This window comes from Stomoxys calcitrans, chromosome 2, assembly GCF_963082655.1.
Source record: "Stomoxys calcitrans chromosome 2, idStoCalc2.1, whole genome shotgun sequence".
In the NCBI taxonomy this organism is placed as follows: domain Eukaryota; kingdom Metazoa; phylum Arthropoda; class Insecta; order Diptera; family Muscidae; genus Stomoxys; species Stomoxys calcitrans.
The window spans coordinates 40482654-40499812 of record NC_081553.1 but is presented as its reverse complement, the minus strand read 5'-3'; the positions used below and the strand labels follow the sequence as shown (position 1 = coordinate 40499812).

At 35.6% G+C, this 17159-nt stretch overlaps 2 protein-coding genes across 4 annotated transcripts in view; one reads left to right on the top strand and one right to left on the bottom strand.

The window, feature by feature from the left end:
• Positions 1 to 17159, bottom strand: part of LOC106088729 (dedicator of cytokinesis protein 3) — a 229409-nt gene that overhangs the window by 68344 nt on the left and 143906 nt on the right. The window lies entirely within an intron of this gene.
• The window catches only part of LOC106088730 (innexin inx3), a 29820-nt gene continuing 14870 nt past the window's right edge, over positions 2210 to 17159 (top strand). The window contains exons 1-2 of the mRNA XM_013254389.2: positions 2210 to 2392; positions 15618 to 15930. Coding sequence (XP_013109843.1) covers positions 15768 to 15930 — 163 coding nt within the window. The 5' untranslated portion in view covers positions 2210 to 2392; positions 15618 to 15767. The remainder of the gene's footprint in view (positions 2393 to 15617; positions 15931 to 17159) is intronic.

Here is a 17159-nt window from a genome sequence, read left to right as displayed (position 1 = left end):
GAAGTCAAGACCCAAGATCGGTTCTAACAGACAGACGGGCATGGCTAGATCGACTTAAAATGGCATGATGATCAAGAATATATATACTTTATTGGGTCTCAGACGCATATTTCGAGGTATTACAAACAGAATGACGAAAGTAGTATGCCCCCTCCTATGGTGGAGGGTATAACAATTTTATGTCGGCTGATCACTAGGCTTAACCTTTTTAAGTGGATCCTGGTTTACTGAGTTCTGCATTATCATCGTACTAAAATGTTGACTTAGATGCTAGTTTCTAGCAGATTAAAAACAAACTTCAGGGATAATAAATTCCACAGATGGACAAACGGACAAAGAAATAATAATAATAAACTCAATAATACCTAGAAAGTAGTAAGTAAACCTGCGCAGACATAGTCATATACATGCTCCACACCTGAAAGAAAATATTCCTAATCATGAAAATGGTAAAATACAGCTTAAGGTTATTTCAATATCTCTACTCCCAATATTTATAACCCAACCCTATCACTTCTCAACCAGTGTCATATTGTTCATAACAAGGATACCCTATTGTAGGGCATCGCTGGCCAAGTATGTAACAAGAACAACGACATGAAGAAGGCAAACATGAAAAACAAAAGCAAGGAATCGTGAGCAAATAAAAATTGGGTAAAAAAAGATCGACCGACCGACCGTCTTCAGTAATGAGAAGCAGGTAGCAACAGGTTCCGTATTAATCATTTATTAAATAAATTGCTTTTCCAACAAATCCAACGGATAAAAAGAAGAGTTTGTATAACAGAATTGTCGTTGTCAGCGCAGATCGATCGCTGAGTGTGCATCTCTTTTGGTGGCATACTTGCGCTACATAATTTTGTGTGTTGTACGAAATTCACCAACACACCGCCGATCATCCAACCGTGCTATTGTTTGAGAGTTTCCAAACAAAATGAAGTTTATCTTTCGAAAATAAACAATAGTTGAATTAAACAAAGAGATAAAAACAATCGACAGCGCGAGAGAGTGGCATATACATGCAAAATATGGAAGAGTACTAACACATGAGGTAATAACTCTCTTTGACAGAGATGTTACTTATGATGTTGGATAGGGTTGCCATTTTGCTTTTGAGTTTCATGACATACATATGAAGATCAGATAATATCCATGTACCACCTTGTTTTGAACCAAGATCGCGGAGAGGGTAGAATCTCAGCTTGGTGTTCCATTCTCAACTAAGTGCGGCGATCCATATGTTAGAAAAGGTTCAACGAGACTTTGGTCCACAATAACCAACAGGGTTGTATCGTTATATTTATTGTTGTTTATTTTTGTATGGTAATACTTGACGAAAAAACACAGGATTTAAGTTCCTAGATTGTGTATAAAGATAGAGGATAAGGAGCATACACTATTACACACTTATTTTGTAATGAATTATAAATATTCAATATTCGGTTGTCAAAATTATTATCTATGACAAATTATAGGAATACCATGAGTTCACAATCAAACTTCCAAGTATTAACCGCCTTTTCAAGTTTGTCACCGACTTTGACAAACGCTAACGACTTTGACAAACACAAACGACTTTGACAAACGCAAAAATTAACCCACCATTGATCTCAGAGGAGCACTGGTCCATGCGTTTAGCGTTATATGGTAACCTCTGCGCAACGGTGGCGCCCGTATGTATGCATGGTAATTATACTGCGCTCCTGTGCATTATTTCGAAGGGCAGTAAAGTCTCCCCATGGAAACCATATCGTTTTGTATGTGTATTCAGAATCGCTCCAGCAAACCTGGAGATGAACTAAGCAGGAGCTTGACCGTCACATTACTACAGCTTCTACATGTTAATGGCATTATGAACACAAATCTGGCAGCACCTTTACTTGTTATGCCATCCTTGTTGTCATCTCACAATTGCAAAATGCAAAGCGATGGCAACCCTCTTTAATCAAATCTCGTAAGTGCATGCATTTTATGTTTGCTAACGTAAATGTTCCTAAGCTGCAATTAAATATTAGTATGAAGTAAATAGCAAGCTGTGATTTCAAAAGAGAAAATCTGGGTATAAGAAAGAGAACAAAATTAAGAGAATGCCCAAAGAACAAGAGAACTGAAGTTAATTGTGGTCGAAACAAGGTTTACTACACCACACTCAAATAGCTAGCTAAACAACGATATCGAGTACTGGGTTAGAGTTTGGAAGAAATTGTTATGCCAGTTTAAGTTGGAACGGCGAGAAGATCGGTAGTACGTGGAATAGAACGCGCTTAGATGCACTACCATCCATATTTAAGCGTTCGAAACGAGTAACACCAACTTTTTTTAGAGTGGGGAATTACAACAACAACAATCTTTTAATGTTGTGTTTGTGTTAAATTTATGTTTTACCCATAAAGTGAGTGCTGAGAATTGTTGTTGTAACATTGGAATTGCATTTGCACATTTCCATATTTGGATATAAGTGGAAAAAGAAGAAAAGAAAAAAAACCCTGAAAATAGAAGTGGTGGTGTTGTAATAAAAGCGCACTGTATGACTTAAAACAGCTGCTTTTGATAAATATTCCGTATAATTGCTTCGCCTAAATCTCTAAAGGGGGTTAATTTTTGCAAAACGTGATAAACAAATACAGTGGCAGTTGGTAGAATTTACACCAGTGTTGTTTTTGTGCCGATTTATCGTTTTTTTTTCTTTTGTCTGACCATCATCATTAACTACCACCATTGTCGGCAGCAACAACGCGTCTACTGCTAAAAGCAAGTAAAACAGGCAGCAACAGCAGCCTTTGCCACCATCATCGTCCTCATCTGTTGACTTCGTACGTTCGTTGGTACGTTCCCACAAACAACACAACACCAGCAGCAGTTTAAGTAGCATCAGACTTTTGCAACTGGAGTTAGATTGCCGCGGCGTCGTTAGTTAGAGAAGAATTTTTTTCTTTATTTGTTTTTTGAAAGTGCAACGGTGCATGAAAATTCAGTATATCGGAGATAGAACAAACACAACGAAACGAGAAATTTAAATCAATTAAAAACAAAAAACGTGATTTTTAATTTTAATAACAATTAAAAAAATTTATTAATTCTTAAAACGAAAGACGTCAACAAAAAGAAAAAAAAAATAAAAGGTGAGCTGAGAACCCCACAAAAAATAATACCTAAACCACAAAAAACCCCCAATAATTTAAAATTTTTTGTTTAAACTTTGATTGTTTCTTTTTTTTTGAATTGGTACCCAGATCCAGTTTTAAAAGGTGTATTAAATGTCAAACAAGCCCACCAAAAACAGCTTCTGCATATACCTAATCTGTTATAGGTATATATTTTTTTGAAAAAATTAATAAAAAAAGTTAGTTGCAAAACAAACTAAGCTGAGATTTTTAATCCAATATGACTACCAAAGAGGTAAAAAATAATAAAAAAAAAATTACAAAAAATACACAAAAAATGGTCTATATACCTAAAAATCAGTTAAATTAAAAACTTTAAGTATCAACCATGAAATGCGTTCCGCTAATTATTTGTATTTTTTCTTTCTATATAAAACCAGTGGTGGGCAAATCGCACACACTTTTACATATATTTGTGTACGTGTACGGGATCATACGCCCATGGGCTTGGGAATAATGACCACACTTACTAATGTGTCAGTCACTGATATTAACTCATATGGATAATACTGAATGTGGAATGGTCGGTAGTCAGAATGGTAGCCTATATGCAAAATTGTAGCCAAAATTGCAAATTTTGCCCATGAACATTCCACTAAGGAACAGCGGCAAACTTCTCACATGAGTGCAGTCCGATTCAAGTTTAAGCTCAATGATAAAGGGCCTCCTTTTTATAGCCGAGTCGGGACGGCGTGCCGCAGTGCGACACCTCTTTGGAGAGAAGTTTTACATGGCAGAGTACTTCACAAATGTTGCCACCATTAGGAGGGGAAAACCACCGCTGAAAATTTTTCTGATAGTCTCGCCAGGATTCGAACCCATGGCCTCGAGCGGGTCAGGGAATTAATTGAAGCCAGTTACTGAAAAGTCGGGAGATCGATTTATATAAGCTTACGAAAAGACTCGCACGAAACTTGTCATAGGTGTTGGAAGTCATAAGAGAGCGAATATATGAAGGATTGCGGTCTTCATTGCTAAATTTGTTTTTATGGGACCAGCTGAACCGGGCCCGCTCCACTGCGCCATCTTTTATTTCATATGGAATTTAATTATCCTTTGAATTTTCTACAATTTAAGAGAAATACAATGCTACGAAAATAGTATATGCATATCGCTTGACTAACAGTATAACAATATAAGTGCATTTATCTGAATCCCATATGATCTCTATTGGTCTACGAATACGCTCGGTGCGTTTAATGTCACTTAAGTTTGGATGTTAGATATACTCCATTCTTAAAAGACTTTATAACAGCCTTATATTCACATGATGTTCGATTTAGGGGTGTTTTCGGGGGTGAGATGGTCCCCCAGACACTTGGTCTTAAAAAAATATCAGCATTGTGCTCTTCTCTCAAATACCATTTAGCTAAACCCCATATTGCCATTGGGTTAAGGATATTTTATAGGATGGCCACTCAGTGACTTGGCCTTGAAAATATATATAAAATTCGTGTTCTACTCTAAAATGCCTCTTATTTGAGCCTCCCATATTCCAATGGTTAGCAAATACTTCCAATATGGTTGGTATTATGGGGGAGGGGTGGCCCCAAAGACACTTTTTCTCAAATATTGATATCAGACTCGTGCTTTACTCCCATATATTGCCATGGTCAGTAAATTAGTCCTGTTATGGGGGTGTTTCGGGGAAGGGGTGTACCCCAGAGAGAGGCAGAGGTTAGCATGTCTGCCTATGACGCTAAACGCCTGGGTTCGAATCCTGGTGAAACCATCAGAAAAAAAGTTTAGCGGTGGGAAAACCACCACCTCCTAAATGCTTCTCTCCAAAGAGGTGTCGCACTGCGGCTCGCCGTTCAGACCCGGCTGTAAAAAGGAGGCTCCTTATCATTTAGCTTAAACTTGAATCGGATTGCACTCATTGATATGTGAAAAGTGTGCCCCTGTTCCTTAGTGGAATGTTTATGGGCAAAATTTGCAATTTTTTACCCTATTTTCACCAGATGATCATTATGCATCACCTGTGAAAATTTCTAGAAAATCGGTTCAGCCGTTTTTGAGTCTATAAGGAACACACAAATTAAACAATATTCAAAACTGGTACATACCCTACAGTACATTTATTTAATTTTAAATTATGATTAATCAATGACACAACATTCCGATTATTGGCGTAGGTGTATGTCCATTGTGGCATGGGCGGTTTAGTACCCATTTTTCAACCTAACCTAATCAATGGTCGATAAATATTTTGCCAAATTGGCCGTTGAGAACAGTTTGTTAAATTTAAAAGCATGATTTTTAAGGAATGTTTGTCATAGAGACACTGATAATGCGAAAAGTCCAAATAAGGCTGCAACACTATAAGAATCTGAAAAAAACCTCAAAACCTGAACCCTTTAGCCTGTGTTTCATTGAGAAACACGGTGATGCTTAAGAAACATCCATACTTGCAATTATTTGCAAACTTGGTTGAAGAGACACTGATGATGCAGAACGTCTAACAGAGACGGTAACACAGAAAACATGAAAATTTCGCAGATCCTAACACAGTTCATATGCTAAATTTAAAATCATGAATATTTACATTTAATTTTTGGTAACTTGGTTGAAGAGATGATGCAGAACATTCAAACAAGGTGCCAATAACAGAAAACCTTGAAAATCTTCTGAAACAGAACTATTTAGCCAATGCTTGTAATTTTGAAAGACAGTTCTCAAGAACGTTCACACTTTAATAGCTTTTGTACAACAAAAGCAACTGTTATAAACTGTTATACAGCTATAAATCAAGCTATCGATTAATATATCAACGGTCATTACAGCAAGAAAGCAAACGATTTAAAATATGAAAATATGGTTCAAAATTTATCGAAGAATTTTAACCTAGAGAACGAAATATAACCATTGAAAACCTTTATACAGGTATAACACCTAGAACCTAGGAAACGATGCATAACCATTTAAAACCGTTATACAGGTAAAAAAAACAACATATCGATAAAGTGTAAAATATATATATAAATAACAAACAACCCTATTTATCGATCATTCTGACAACTCAATGACATTCGGTTTTTAAATATCAAAATTGAACTCAAAATTCAAACTTCTAACACACTTATTAACATATGGAACTATAGTTCTTTCCTTTAAAAAATTATGCTTCAAAACTTTATTAATAATTAATTAGAAATTGTGATTCTAATAAGTTAATAGATGTGTGGCTCTGCTGTGTATGTAAATTATTTGCTAATAGTGTCAATCAAGAAACTTAAAACGTTTCAAGCTCCAGCAAAAAAAAAACAAATACACCACTACCACCATTGCGGCAAAGATTTTAATACATGAACTAGTCCAAAAGTATCGAAAAATAAAGATAGTATGGCAACAATGAACAATGACGGCGAAATCAGCCAACAAACAGCAGCAACAGCAAGCGACAGCAACCCATCTCAAGCTAAGCCATAGAGTCATACATATAACCCCACAAACATACACACACACATACACTCTCTCGAAAATACCTTAAAACCAGTTTCAAAAAATTAAAGAAAAAAAACAAAAGCAATAAAATTAAAATATACATAGGTATATTGAGAAGAAGCAGACAAAATACAAAAAGAAAAACAACAACAAAGACAAGCAGTAACATAGTCGCAGCCGCAAACGCTGCCACCACTACTATATTATATAGCCTTAAAATAAAAGAAGAGCAAATAAAAGAAAATTATGTTTAGTAAAGAAGAGTGCGTGAAGTTTGCTTTAATTTTTGTTATTGTTGTCGTTCTTGTTGCTGTTACCTAGAAATCAACTCCCCTACCTTAAAAACAAAGTAAAGAATCTTGTAATGTGTTCTACCTCCAGAGACTGAAAGCGAAAGAGAGTTGCATATATAATGCAGGTTTGCCCTTTTAGAAAGAGAGAGAGAAGGAGAGCTCAAGTATCTAAACCTCTCTTTGAATCCTCTGTGTTTTTTTTTGTGTGAACTTCAATGTAGTGTGCTGCACAACACATGAAAATAAAATCGTGATAACAAATCTTGAAGCCAAGAAACTTTACAAAAAAGAAATAATCAAAAGAGTTTATAAAAAATGGCAAATTTATGCAAAAATATCCGTGAATATACATAAGAAAGATTCTGATTATGTTAGCAGATGGAAATGAAGAAAAGACTAAATCTAAAAAAGCAATGAAAGATGGAAGAACAAAAGGCTGGTTTGCAAAAATTTCAACTTGTGTTTTGTATTTTTTTTATGCCAATAACCCATGGCGAGTAGTGTGAAAATTAATGATATAGGCTACATTTTTGGTTGAGAAGTGTCGAGATTTTATAGGGGCTAAAAGCAAATGGAGACCACCGTAGCGCAGAGTTTAGCATGTCCGCCTATGATGCTGAACGCCAGGGTACGAATCCTGGCAGCACCATCAGAAAAATTTTCAATGGTGGTTATCTCCTCCTTATGCTGGCTCCTGTGAGGTACTTTGCCATGTAGAAACTTCTCCCCAAAGAGGTGTCGCTTCGCGGTACGCCGTTCGGACTCAGCTATAAAAAGGGAGTCCTTGTCATTGAGCTTAAAATTGAATCGGACTGCACTCATTGATTTGTGAGAAGAGTTGAAACTTAATTCGACTTCAGTTTTTGAACTTTTTGAATTAAGGTTTTGAAGTAAATAGGCATTAATATCGACCGGGCTGAACTTAGGATACCCACCGCCTCTGGTATATATATTAACCACATGAACCCTTGTTGGCATTAGAGTGCCTTGGTGTAAAGCCGAAAGATTGGGATCCGCTCTTACTCCATATCCTATCAAAAAGGAGGGATAAGACGACTCATGTGTTGTATGAATAGTCGATAGTGAACTGAAAAGAACTAGAGACAATGGATTACTTCAAGAAAAGCCTGATGAACCGGTTCGCGTCGTGGGAAGCAGTTAACGGTGTTCAGAAGAGTAAACCCACAGTAACAACTGTCTCAGCAGCAAATCGGAAATGCCAGATGCGTAAGGAAGACCATCCTCTATATAATTTTAAGCATACAACTGGGTCGTAGGGAGTAAATTGTTTTAAGGATGACCATTAGCCGAGGACATGTGCTAGTGGACCTTACCAGAAGTGCCAAAGAAAACACAATACACTGTTGTGTTGTGTAAGATAGCAGTGGTGCAAACCCAGCGGTCTTACACAGTGTCAGATATACATCCGCTCGAGTTGCCATCACATGTTGGAAGATGTTGTGACGTTAAGGAAGTTGTTGTGAGGTTAAGGCGATTCTCGATTCCCGCTTACAGATTGACATCGTATCAGAAATAATAATGCAAAGGAACCAGTTATACATCCTGTCAACAACCGCTCGAGTTGGCATCATATGTTGGGAAATTTTGTGAAGTTAAGGAAGATGTTGTGAGATGAAGGCAATTCTCGATTCCCGCAAACAGATTGATATCGTATCAGAAAGAATAATGCAAAGGTAGGGCATTGAGCCGATTGGAAATGTCAGAAGTGTCATTGTAACTTAAAGATATTTTACATTCAGGTTTGAAGTTTCAAGCAGAGTTGTTCGGAATATTGCTGCGGTTCAGATTACCACGATTTGTGTTCAAGACAGACATTGAGGTGTTAACATTATTCATTTTGACCACCCGTAGCAGCTATATCGATATATGGTCCGCTCTAGGATAAACCCAGCACGGACGTCAAGCGTCTAACTGGTTCTAAATGGGCCTTGTGCGTATTCAAGACCGTAAATCAGGAGATAGGTATACCCGGCAGCTTTATCTAAACATGATCCGATCAGCACCACAGTCGGGAAGGCTGTACAAGGGTCTTATACAATACGCAATACGCAATTTGTGGGTGAATGACCTTTAATCAGGAGATCGGTATGTATGGCAACTATTTTCCGATCTATGCTTCGTACAGACGACCTGCCTATCTCAGCGAAACCGGTTAATAAATAAATAAAATAATAAAAAAAGTTGAAGTTTGGGTTTTTTTTTGGAAATTTCTGACAACTTTCTGAGAATTTTTTTGTTAAAAGTTATCGTTTACCCAACCAAAGCCGGTTGTTAGCTTTACTTAGATATTCTACTAACTTCTGATTGACACATTTCTCAATAAAAATTGAGTTAAGTTTCTGAAATGGGTTAATGTCTTGGATTATAGTGGGAATTTGCAAAAATTTCCTGGGAATTTTTTAGCTTAGCTTAGATTTTTTAATATGTTTTAAAAGCTCCTTATTATGGTTGCCACATTTCTCAATAACTGCAGATATTAGTTCCGAAAACAGGTTGACTTCTGGGATTCTCAGGGGAATTTTTAAAAATTTTTTGGGCATTTTTAACACTTTTTTTGGGGAATTTCCTTTTTTTTTTAAAACAAAAATTGTTTGTTTATCCAATTAAATCCGGGTTTTAAGCTTTTCTTTGTTTAAGTTTCTAAAATGGGTTATTGTGGGAATTTGCAAAAATTTCCTGGGAATTTTTTAGCTTAGCTTAGATTTTGTAATATGTTTTAAAAGCTCCTTATTATGGTTGCCACATTTCTCAATAACTGCAGAGATTAGTTCCTAAAACAGGTTGACTTCTGGGATTCTCAGGGGAATTTTTAAACATTTTTTGGGCATTTTTAACACTTTTTTTGGGAATTTCCTTTTTTTTTTTGAAAACAAAAATTGTTTGTTTATTCAATTAAATCCGGGTTTTAAGCTTTTCTTTGTTTATACATATTTTGATTACTCATTGCTCTGGTTGGCATACTTATATTGAGTCTATTCTTAAATTATTCTTAGTGGCTTTGTGTTTTTTTTTTCAGTTTCTTTGTTTTGATTTTTTGCGGTGAGTAGAGTTTTTTTGTGTCCACATCAGTCTATTGTTGTTGCTATGATTTTTTTTTATTTTCATCTTATTTTTTGCTTTACATTTTCTTGAAGTGTTTTAAGTAGGTCTCTCTGTGGATTGAAGTCTCAGCTTGAATTATTTCAATGTAATAAAAATTAATAGTCGAGTTTTAACGACGGCCTTATCGCAGTTGAGTTTTGTTGTTAGAGATTTAGGTTTATTTTTTGTAGCAAAAATATTTGGAAAGTGTGTGTGTAAACCATTGATGTCGTAATAAACAATGAGTCGACAAGTAAATAAAAAATGACATTGAAGGCGAGAAAATAGAAAGATAGGATTTAAAAACACCAAAAAAAAATGGCTGGAAAAATTGGTCGAAAAATTTGTGTATAATTATTGACTTCTTGACTGATTTAAACATGGTTTGATAGGAATATTGGTAGATATGCCTATGTCATGTGTACTACACATATTAAACTTCAAAACGGGTGTATGCCCTGCTCTGCTTATAAGTAGACAACTTCGATCTATTGTGTATTCAATTCAGCTAGCCGAACTTTAGACGAGTTTTCTTCTATATGATCCAAAAGCACGATTGCATGAATAAGCTCTGTTTCCGAAACAAAGGTATCACTCTCTCCAATAGGCACAAATGTAGTGCTGAAGACACTGATGATACAGGATGCATAGGCGGTTTAAATAAGACTGAAAACATTTACTGACTCCGTAGCTCCGAGGAGATCCTCTCTTGTCAGAGAGTGGCTATGCTGGCGTGTCTATGGTTGATCTACTCGTGAGTAACATGATTGTTCTAAACAGAGTTAAAAGGAGAGTTCCATTAGTGAGCGAGGATTGGCTTATTACTTGTGTGTTGGTGAAAGGGCAGGTTCTCCATGATAGAAACACTGGATGGACGGACAGTGATTTTTTTTCATGACGTGACTTTCGCATGGGTTTGTCCAGAGTTTGGCTATAGTTCAAGTCTAGATTTTATACTGAGGGGACATGGCTCCTTTAATGATATTCTACACCTGAATAACCTATCCGCTACTGATTTGTGCTACAGTGAAGGACCTGAGGACTGTTGGCATGAATTGACATCATACCCGTACATCATTAGGCGTACAATAAGAGATCGTTGCCTAGCAGATTACTTGGGTAAAATGATAGACAGCTACCTGGAAGATGGAATGTTACTTTTCGATACCGAATCCGGAATCATACCTCCTCTAATATAAATAGTGGCTAACGACTGCCTGTCAAGAAATCTCACATGGCTTACATCAAAAAGGCTGAAGCGGATAGACGCCCTTCATATAACGCAGACGCGTAAATTTGACTGCCCTATGCGCTATAAGTAGCAAGGAGTTATGCTAGATAGCAAATTGTCATTCGAATCTTATGTTGCTAAGATCACGGGAAAGCTTTGAGTACAACAATAAAACCGAATAGGATTATGCCCAATCTAAGAGGTCCTAGCCAGACAATTAGGAGGTCGATAACCACGGGTGCCTATGCTGTACGCCGATCTAATTTTTTGCAAAACCATAACAAAAAAGCAAGAAAATATTGAAAGTACACTGAACACCAAACGTGTTCAGTGTACTTTCTGCGTATCGCACGATGTCGACAGCTGCTTTATCGGAACTTGTGGGGATACTAGCAGTGCCTGTTATCCGAGAGGAGAGAAAATGAATATAGATATAGTTCACATTAAAAGAGAAACGAGGAGACTTCTTTTTGCGAAGCGGCAACAGGCATGGCAAAACTGTTGCAAAGGCAAACACAGTGCATTGAAACATTAATAAACAGAAAACAGGGTGAAGTGAATTTTTACTTCACGCAAGTTCTTAGCGGCAAATTCGGACCTTATCTGCACTGTTTCCACATAAAAGAAAGCGAATTATGTGAAATTTATTCAAAGGTAGAAGACAGCGTGGAACACATAATTTTTAAGTGCGACTATGGGAAAGTATTGGATATAACCACGGCATACTTACCCTTACTGACATGTATATACAAGACGTGATGGATGAGATAATGAAAACGCGTGAGATGTGAACCAGGTACGCATCCTACATCTACAATGTAATGGCAGGAAAAACGGCTTACCGGAGAGGTCGATCCCCTAATAAATATACATAGTGTATAGAGGAAGGGAGAGTAGATCTTAAAAAATTAAAAAGTCGCAAACTTGATGACAGAGACACTGAGGATGCAGACCGCAAAAAAAAGCAACATAGCCCCACAAAAAATAGTCTTAAGGCGTTAAGTCGCACGATCTGGGCGGCCAATGGGCCTATTCCTAACGTGAAATAAAATCTTCACCGAACTCGTCTCTCAATAAGTCCATTGTTACGCGTGCTGTGTGTCATGTGGCACCGTGTTATTGAAACCACATGTCATGCAAGTCAAGCTTTTGCATTTTGGGCAAAAAAAAGTTGGATATAATCTCAAGGTAGCGCTCACTATTCACAGTTACTTTACGATTCGCATCATCTTTGAAGAAGTACAGTCCAATGATGCCACCAGCCCATAAACCGCACCAAAGTGTGACTTTTCTGGATGTATTGGTAGCTCCTGCAATGCTTCTTTCTGATCTACACTCCAAACTCGACAATTTTGATTACTTACGTACCCATTGAGGCAAAAAAGAGCATCGTCGCTGAACACAATGAACTTTCTTAAGAGCGAACGCATTTTTATAAAAAAAAATTCAATAATTTGCGTTGTTCGTTTGTAAGACAATTCATAAATTTGAGACCAAACGGAATATTTTTGACAGTGAAACAAAATTCGAAACGTGCGAGAGCTGTTTAAACCAGTGTTGCCAAAAAGATAATAGCTAAAAAAAATCACCCTTTATATACTTTTTGGGTTCTTAGACCAATATTTGATATACTATAAACGCGATGACGAAATTAGTATACCTCCGACCTATGGTGGAGGGCATACAAATTCAATTGTAGAGCTAATTGATACCAATGAAAAGAAATAAGAGGCAAAAGATAAACCCATCTTCAAGAAGGCTATAAAAAATGTTATAGAGGCACTGAGAAGATCACCCAGAGAAATTGAGATGGGCTTTGTGGTAAACTGGGGTAAATTTTTGAACTTTTGAACACCACCACTGTGATACAGGGTATTATAACTTTGTGCATTTGTTTGCAACGCTCAGAATAAGAAGAGCCATTATAAGTATAGCTAAATCGAATCACTTCCTGATTCGATTTAGCTATGTCCGTCTGTCCATCTGTCTGCCCATGTATCCTTGTGATCAAGTTACAGGTCGCATTTATTGTCCGATTGTCATGAAATTTTGCACAAGTCTCTTTTTTGGCCCAAGAACAAATGCTATTGATTTTGAACAAAATCGGTTCAAATTAAAATATAATCCCATATATATCTTTCATCCGATATGGACTTTTAAGGTTGTAGAAGCCAAAATTTTGGTCCGATCTTTACAAAATTTGGCAAGAGGTGCTTTATTTGACGTCCTTATATGTGTGCAAAATTTCATAAAAATCGGTTCAGATTTAGGTATACCTCTCATATATATCTTTCATCCGATATGGACATTTAAGGCTGTAGAAGCAACAATTTTGGTCCGATCTTTACAAAATTTGGCATGGGGTCTTTTATTCAACGTCCTCATATGTGTGCATAAACATCGGTTGAGATTTAGATATAGCTTCCATATATATATTTTCTCCGATATGACCTTTTAAGGTTGTAGAAGCCACAATTTTGGTCCAATCTTTACCAAATTTGGCACGGGGTGCTTTATTTGACGTCTTCATTTGTGTGCAAAATTTTATAAAAATCGGTTAAGAATTAGATATACCTCTCATATAAATTTTTTATCCGATTTGGACTTTAAAGGCTGTAATAGGCACAATTTTGGCCCGATTTCTACAAAATTTGGAGTTGTTTTACTTAAAGTCCCAATGCGAGTGCAAAATTTCATATAAATCGGTCTAGATTAAGATATAGCTCCCATATATATATATATATATATATCTTTTGTCCGATATGGTCTTTTAAGGCTGTATAAGCCACTATTTTAGTTCGATCTTCAAAAGATGTAGTACGAGATGTTTTATTTGATGTCTTAATACGTGTGCAAAATTCGGTTTAGATTTAGATATAGGTCCCCGACATATCTTTCATCCGAAATAGGCTTTAACCTGTAGAAACCGAAATTTTCGTCCTATTTTGCATGAGATGTTTTATTTAACGTTCCAATACGTGCGCAAAATTTCATTAAAATCGGTCCTGATTTAGATATAGCTCCAATGTATATATTTTATCAGATATGAACTTTTAAGCCAGTAAAAACTACAATTTTGGTCACATCTCTACAGTCTAGGGCGTGAGATGTTCTATTTGACGTCCCAGTATGTGTCATCAAAATTGGCACAAGTTTCGATATAACTCGCATATAGTTTTTTATTAGATATGGCCTTTTAAGGATGTGAAAATCCTAATTTGTTGTACTATCATAGGAAAATCTTACAAGGTTCTATTAGGTATTGATTGATAGATTTCGAGAAAAAGTTCTTCATATAAAAAGTTCTACGTACACTAGGTGGTGTAGGGTATTATATAGTCGGTTCCGCCTGACTTTTGCCTCTCCTTACTGGTTTTTTTTTTAATATTTATGACATTTTTGAGTTTTTTTATCATTTGAACACAGCACAAAATATTTGCTGTTTTAGCAAAAAACTACTTGAGCAGACCGTTTTGCTGTCACAGCAAACATTTTTGCTGTTTTTACTAAACAATTTCTCTGAGTGTTGAGTAGTTATTGACAAGAGTTTATTGAGGAATTAAGTCGAAAGTCGCTCGGCGGCAGAGGTTATCATGATAGACTATAACGCAGAACGCTAGTGCTCAAATTCCCGATCTGAACATCAGAAACAATTTTAGACATTTTCAAGAGGTATTTAGTCATGTAAGACTATTCTTTGAAGAGGTGGTGCTGAGCGCCACACTGTTCTTCCAGAAGAAAAAAAAATATACCTTATGTCCCCTGAACATAAAATATATCATATATCCATGTGTATTTCCTCTGACCTATGACTTTTCCTCTCATCAAATTTTGTCTTCCTTTATTTGTTTTTATTAATAAAATATTTTACCTACAAACATTTAAAGCTACTAAACTTTGTGGTTATTTGTCATAAATATGGGCCATGTTGCATGGGTGGAAAGTCCATAGCTATTCACAATTTAATCCATGATCCCATCGCCAACATCATGATGATGATGATGATCATGTGGTCAAAATGCATTCATGAGAATTTTTTGCAATTTTAATTTATGTCATGGTTGCCCAATTGACGATTTGGTAGCTTGCTGTGGTCAATATTTGTAGGTTGCTTAGAAATCAAAGTGATTAAATTCCTAAATAAATTCAGCTGACTCGGGGGAAATGTTGCAGTTTGCGCACTAAAAATATTTGAATGATTGAATTTGCATTAATAAACCTACATTCAAAATGACTGACATATGCAAAACTACAATGAATTGTGGTTTAATTGGAATATATTGCCAAAGCCAGGAATTGCAATGAAATTTCTTTAAATGGATTAAAAAATTAAATTTTTATTACTTTAGTTATTTTTCTACGTTTTTTTTCATTTAATTTCAGTTTATTAATTTTAATTGATGGCCGCTTATAAATAAGGATCTCATAACCCCACCTCGCCTTTGCAACGTTTAAGACTTTGCAAGTTTTTTTTAGGATTCATCAATACTTTGCCAGAAGAGTTGAGGAAAACTCAAAACACCACGCAATACAATGGCGGTATTTGGTATGGTATCAGCCGTATCCGGCTTCATAAAAATTCGTTATCTATTGGACAAAGCGGTTATAGACAATATGGTATTTCGTTGCCATTATCGGATAACAACGGCCATACTATTTGTCTGTTGCATTATTGTAACGGCCAATAATTTAATCGGTAAGTAGTAGTAGTGGTAGTGAGCATAAAATTCAACTATCAAACAACCTACAAAACAAGCCGATCCTTCTCTGTTTGAACTATCTATTACAGACTATTAATGCATTTTACTTCATGTTAATTAATTAATAATACTAACCCACAACCACACCATGAATCATGTTAATTAATTTATTGTTCAATAACAAACATTCTTTATTTTTTTCATGTTAATGTGTTTGATTACAAGAAATAAAAAGTATGATGTGAGCTCGTGACTTTTACCATAAATCACAATATGGTTATTTAACACTTTTTTAAAGACTTGTTAATGCCCATACAGTGTAGAAATGTTCCAAATGCTGTAGTGCAATGAAGCAATGCAAATATGCTTAAATATATACATAAATGGTTGCAAATGCTAATTAGAATGCATGTGTAAAATGGTATGTGGGGTAATATAATACAGCATATCGTTTTGATGACGTTAACTATATTGTTTAACAACGTATTGTAAAAAAAACGGCAATTGTGAAACCCGAGACAAAATATTTGTGCATCAGAATAAATAAAAAAAATGAATAGAAGAGGGTTATGTTCGGCTGGGCCGAATCTTAGATATCCCCCAAACATGGATGGCAAAGATTCTGGGAATGATTTTTTTTTCAAATAGAAAGATGTGTTTATAAAGGAGATATGGATCGATAGTGATAATACATTGTCATAAAAGAATAATTTTTAAAATTCCAGTTAAATCGGATAATAACGCCCTCTAGAGGCTAAAAAAGTCAAAAAGGTAGAAAAGTTTTTATTAGTTTTTGAGATAACTCTTCTCAATATCAATACATATGCATGTATGTATTATTAAAACCAAAACTTTACAATCGGAAAATTCAATTGATTTAACTTTGTTGTATTGAAAATCCATAACTTGTTTTATTTCAGAAACGATAACCTTTGAGATAACTCTTTCAAAATCGATGACTTTTGAGATAATTGAAGATAGTAAAATTAAAACTTATCGAATATCTATATTTTTTGCTGTCGATATCTTGTGTTATCGTAAACCAAAAACTTGCATTATCGACAAATAATGCTTAGTCCAAATCAGTCCATGACATAGCACCGATTTGGACTAAGCTTTGTTTTTCGATATTGCAAGTTTTCGTTTTTTCGATAACACAAGTTATCGATAGCAAAAATATAGATTTTCGAAAAGTTTTAATTTTATTAACTTCAATTATCTCAAA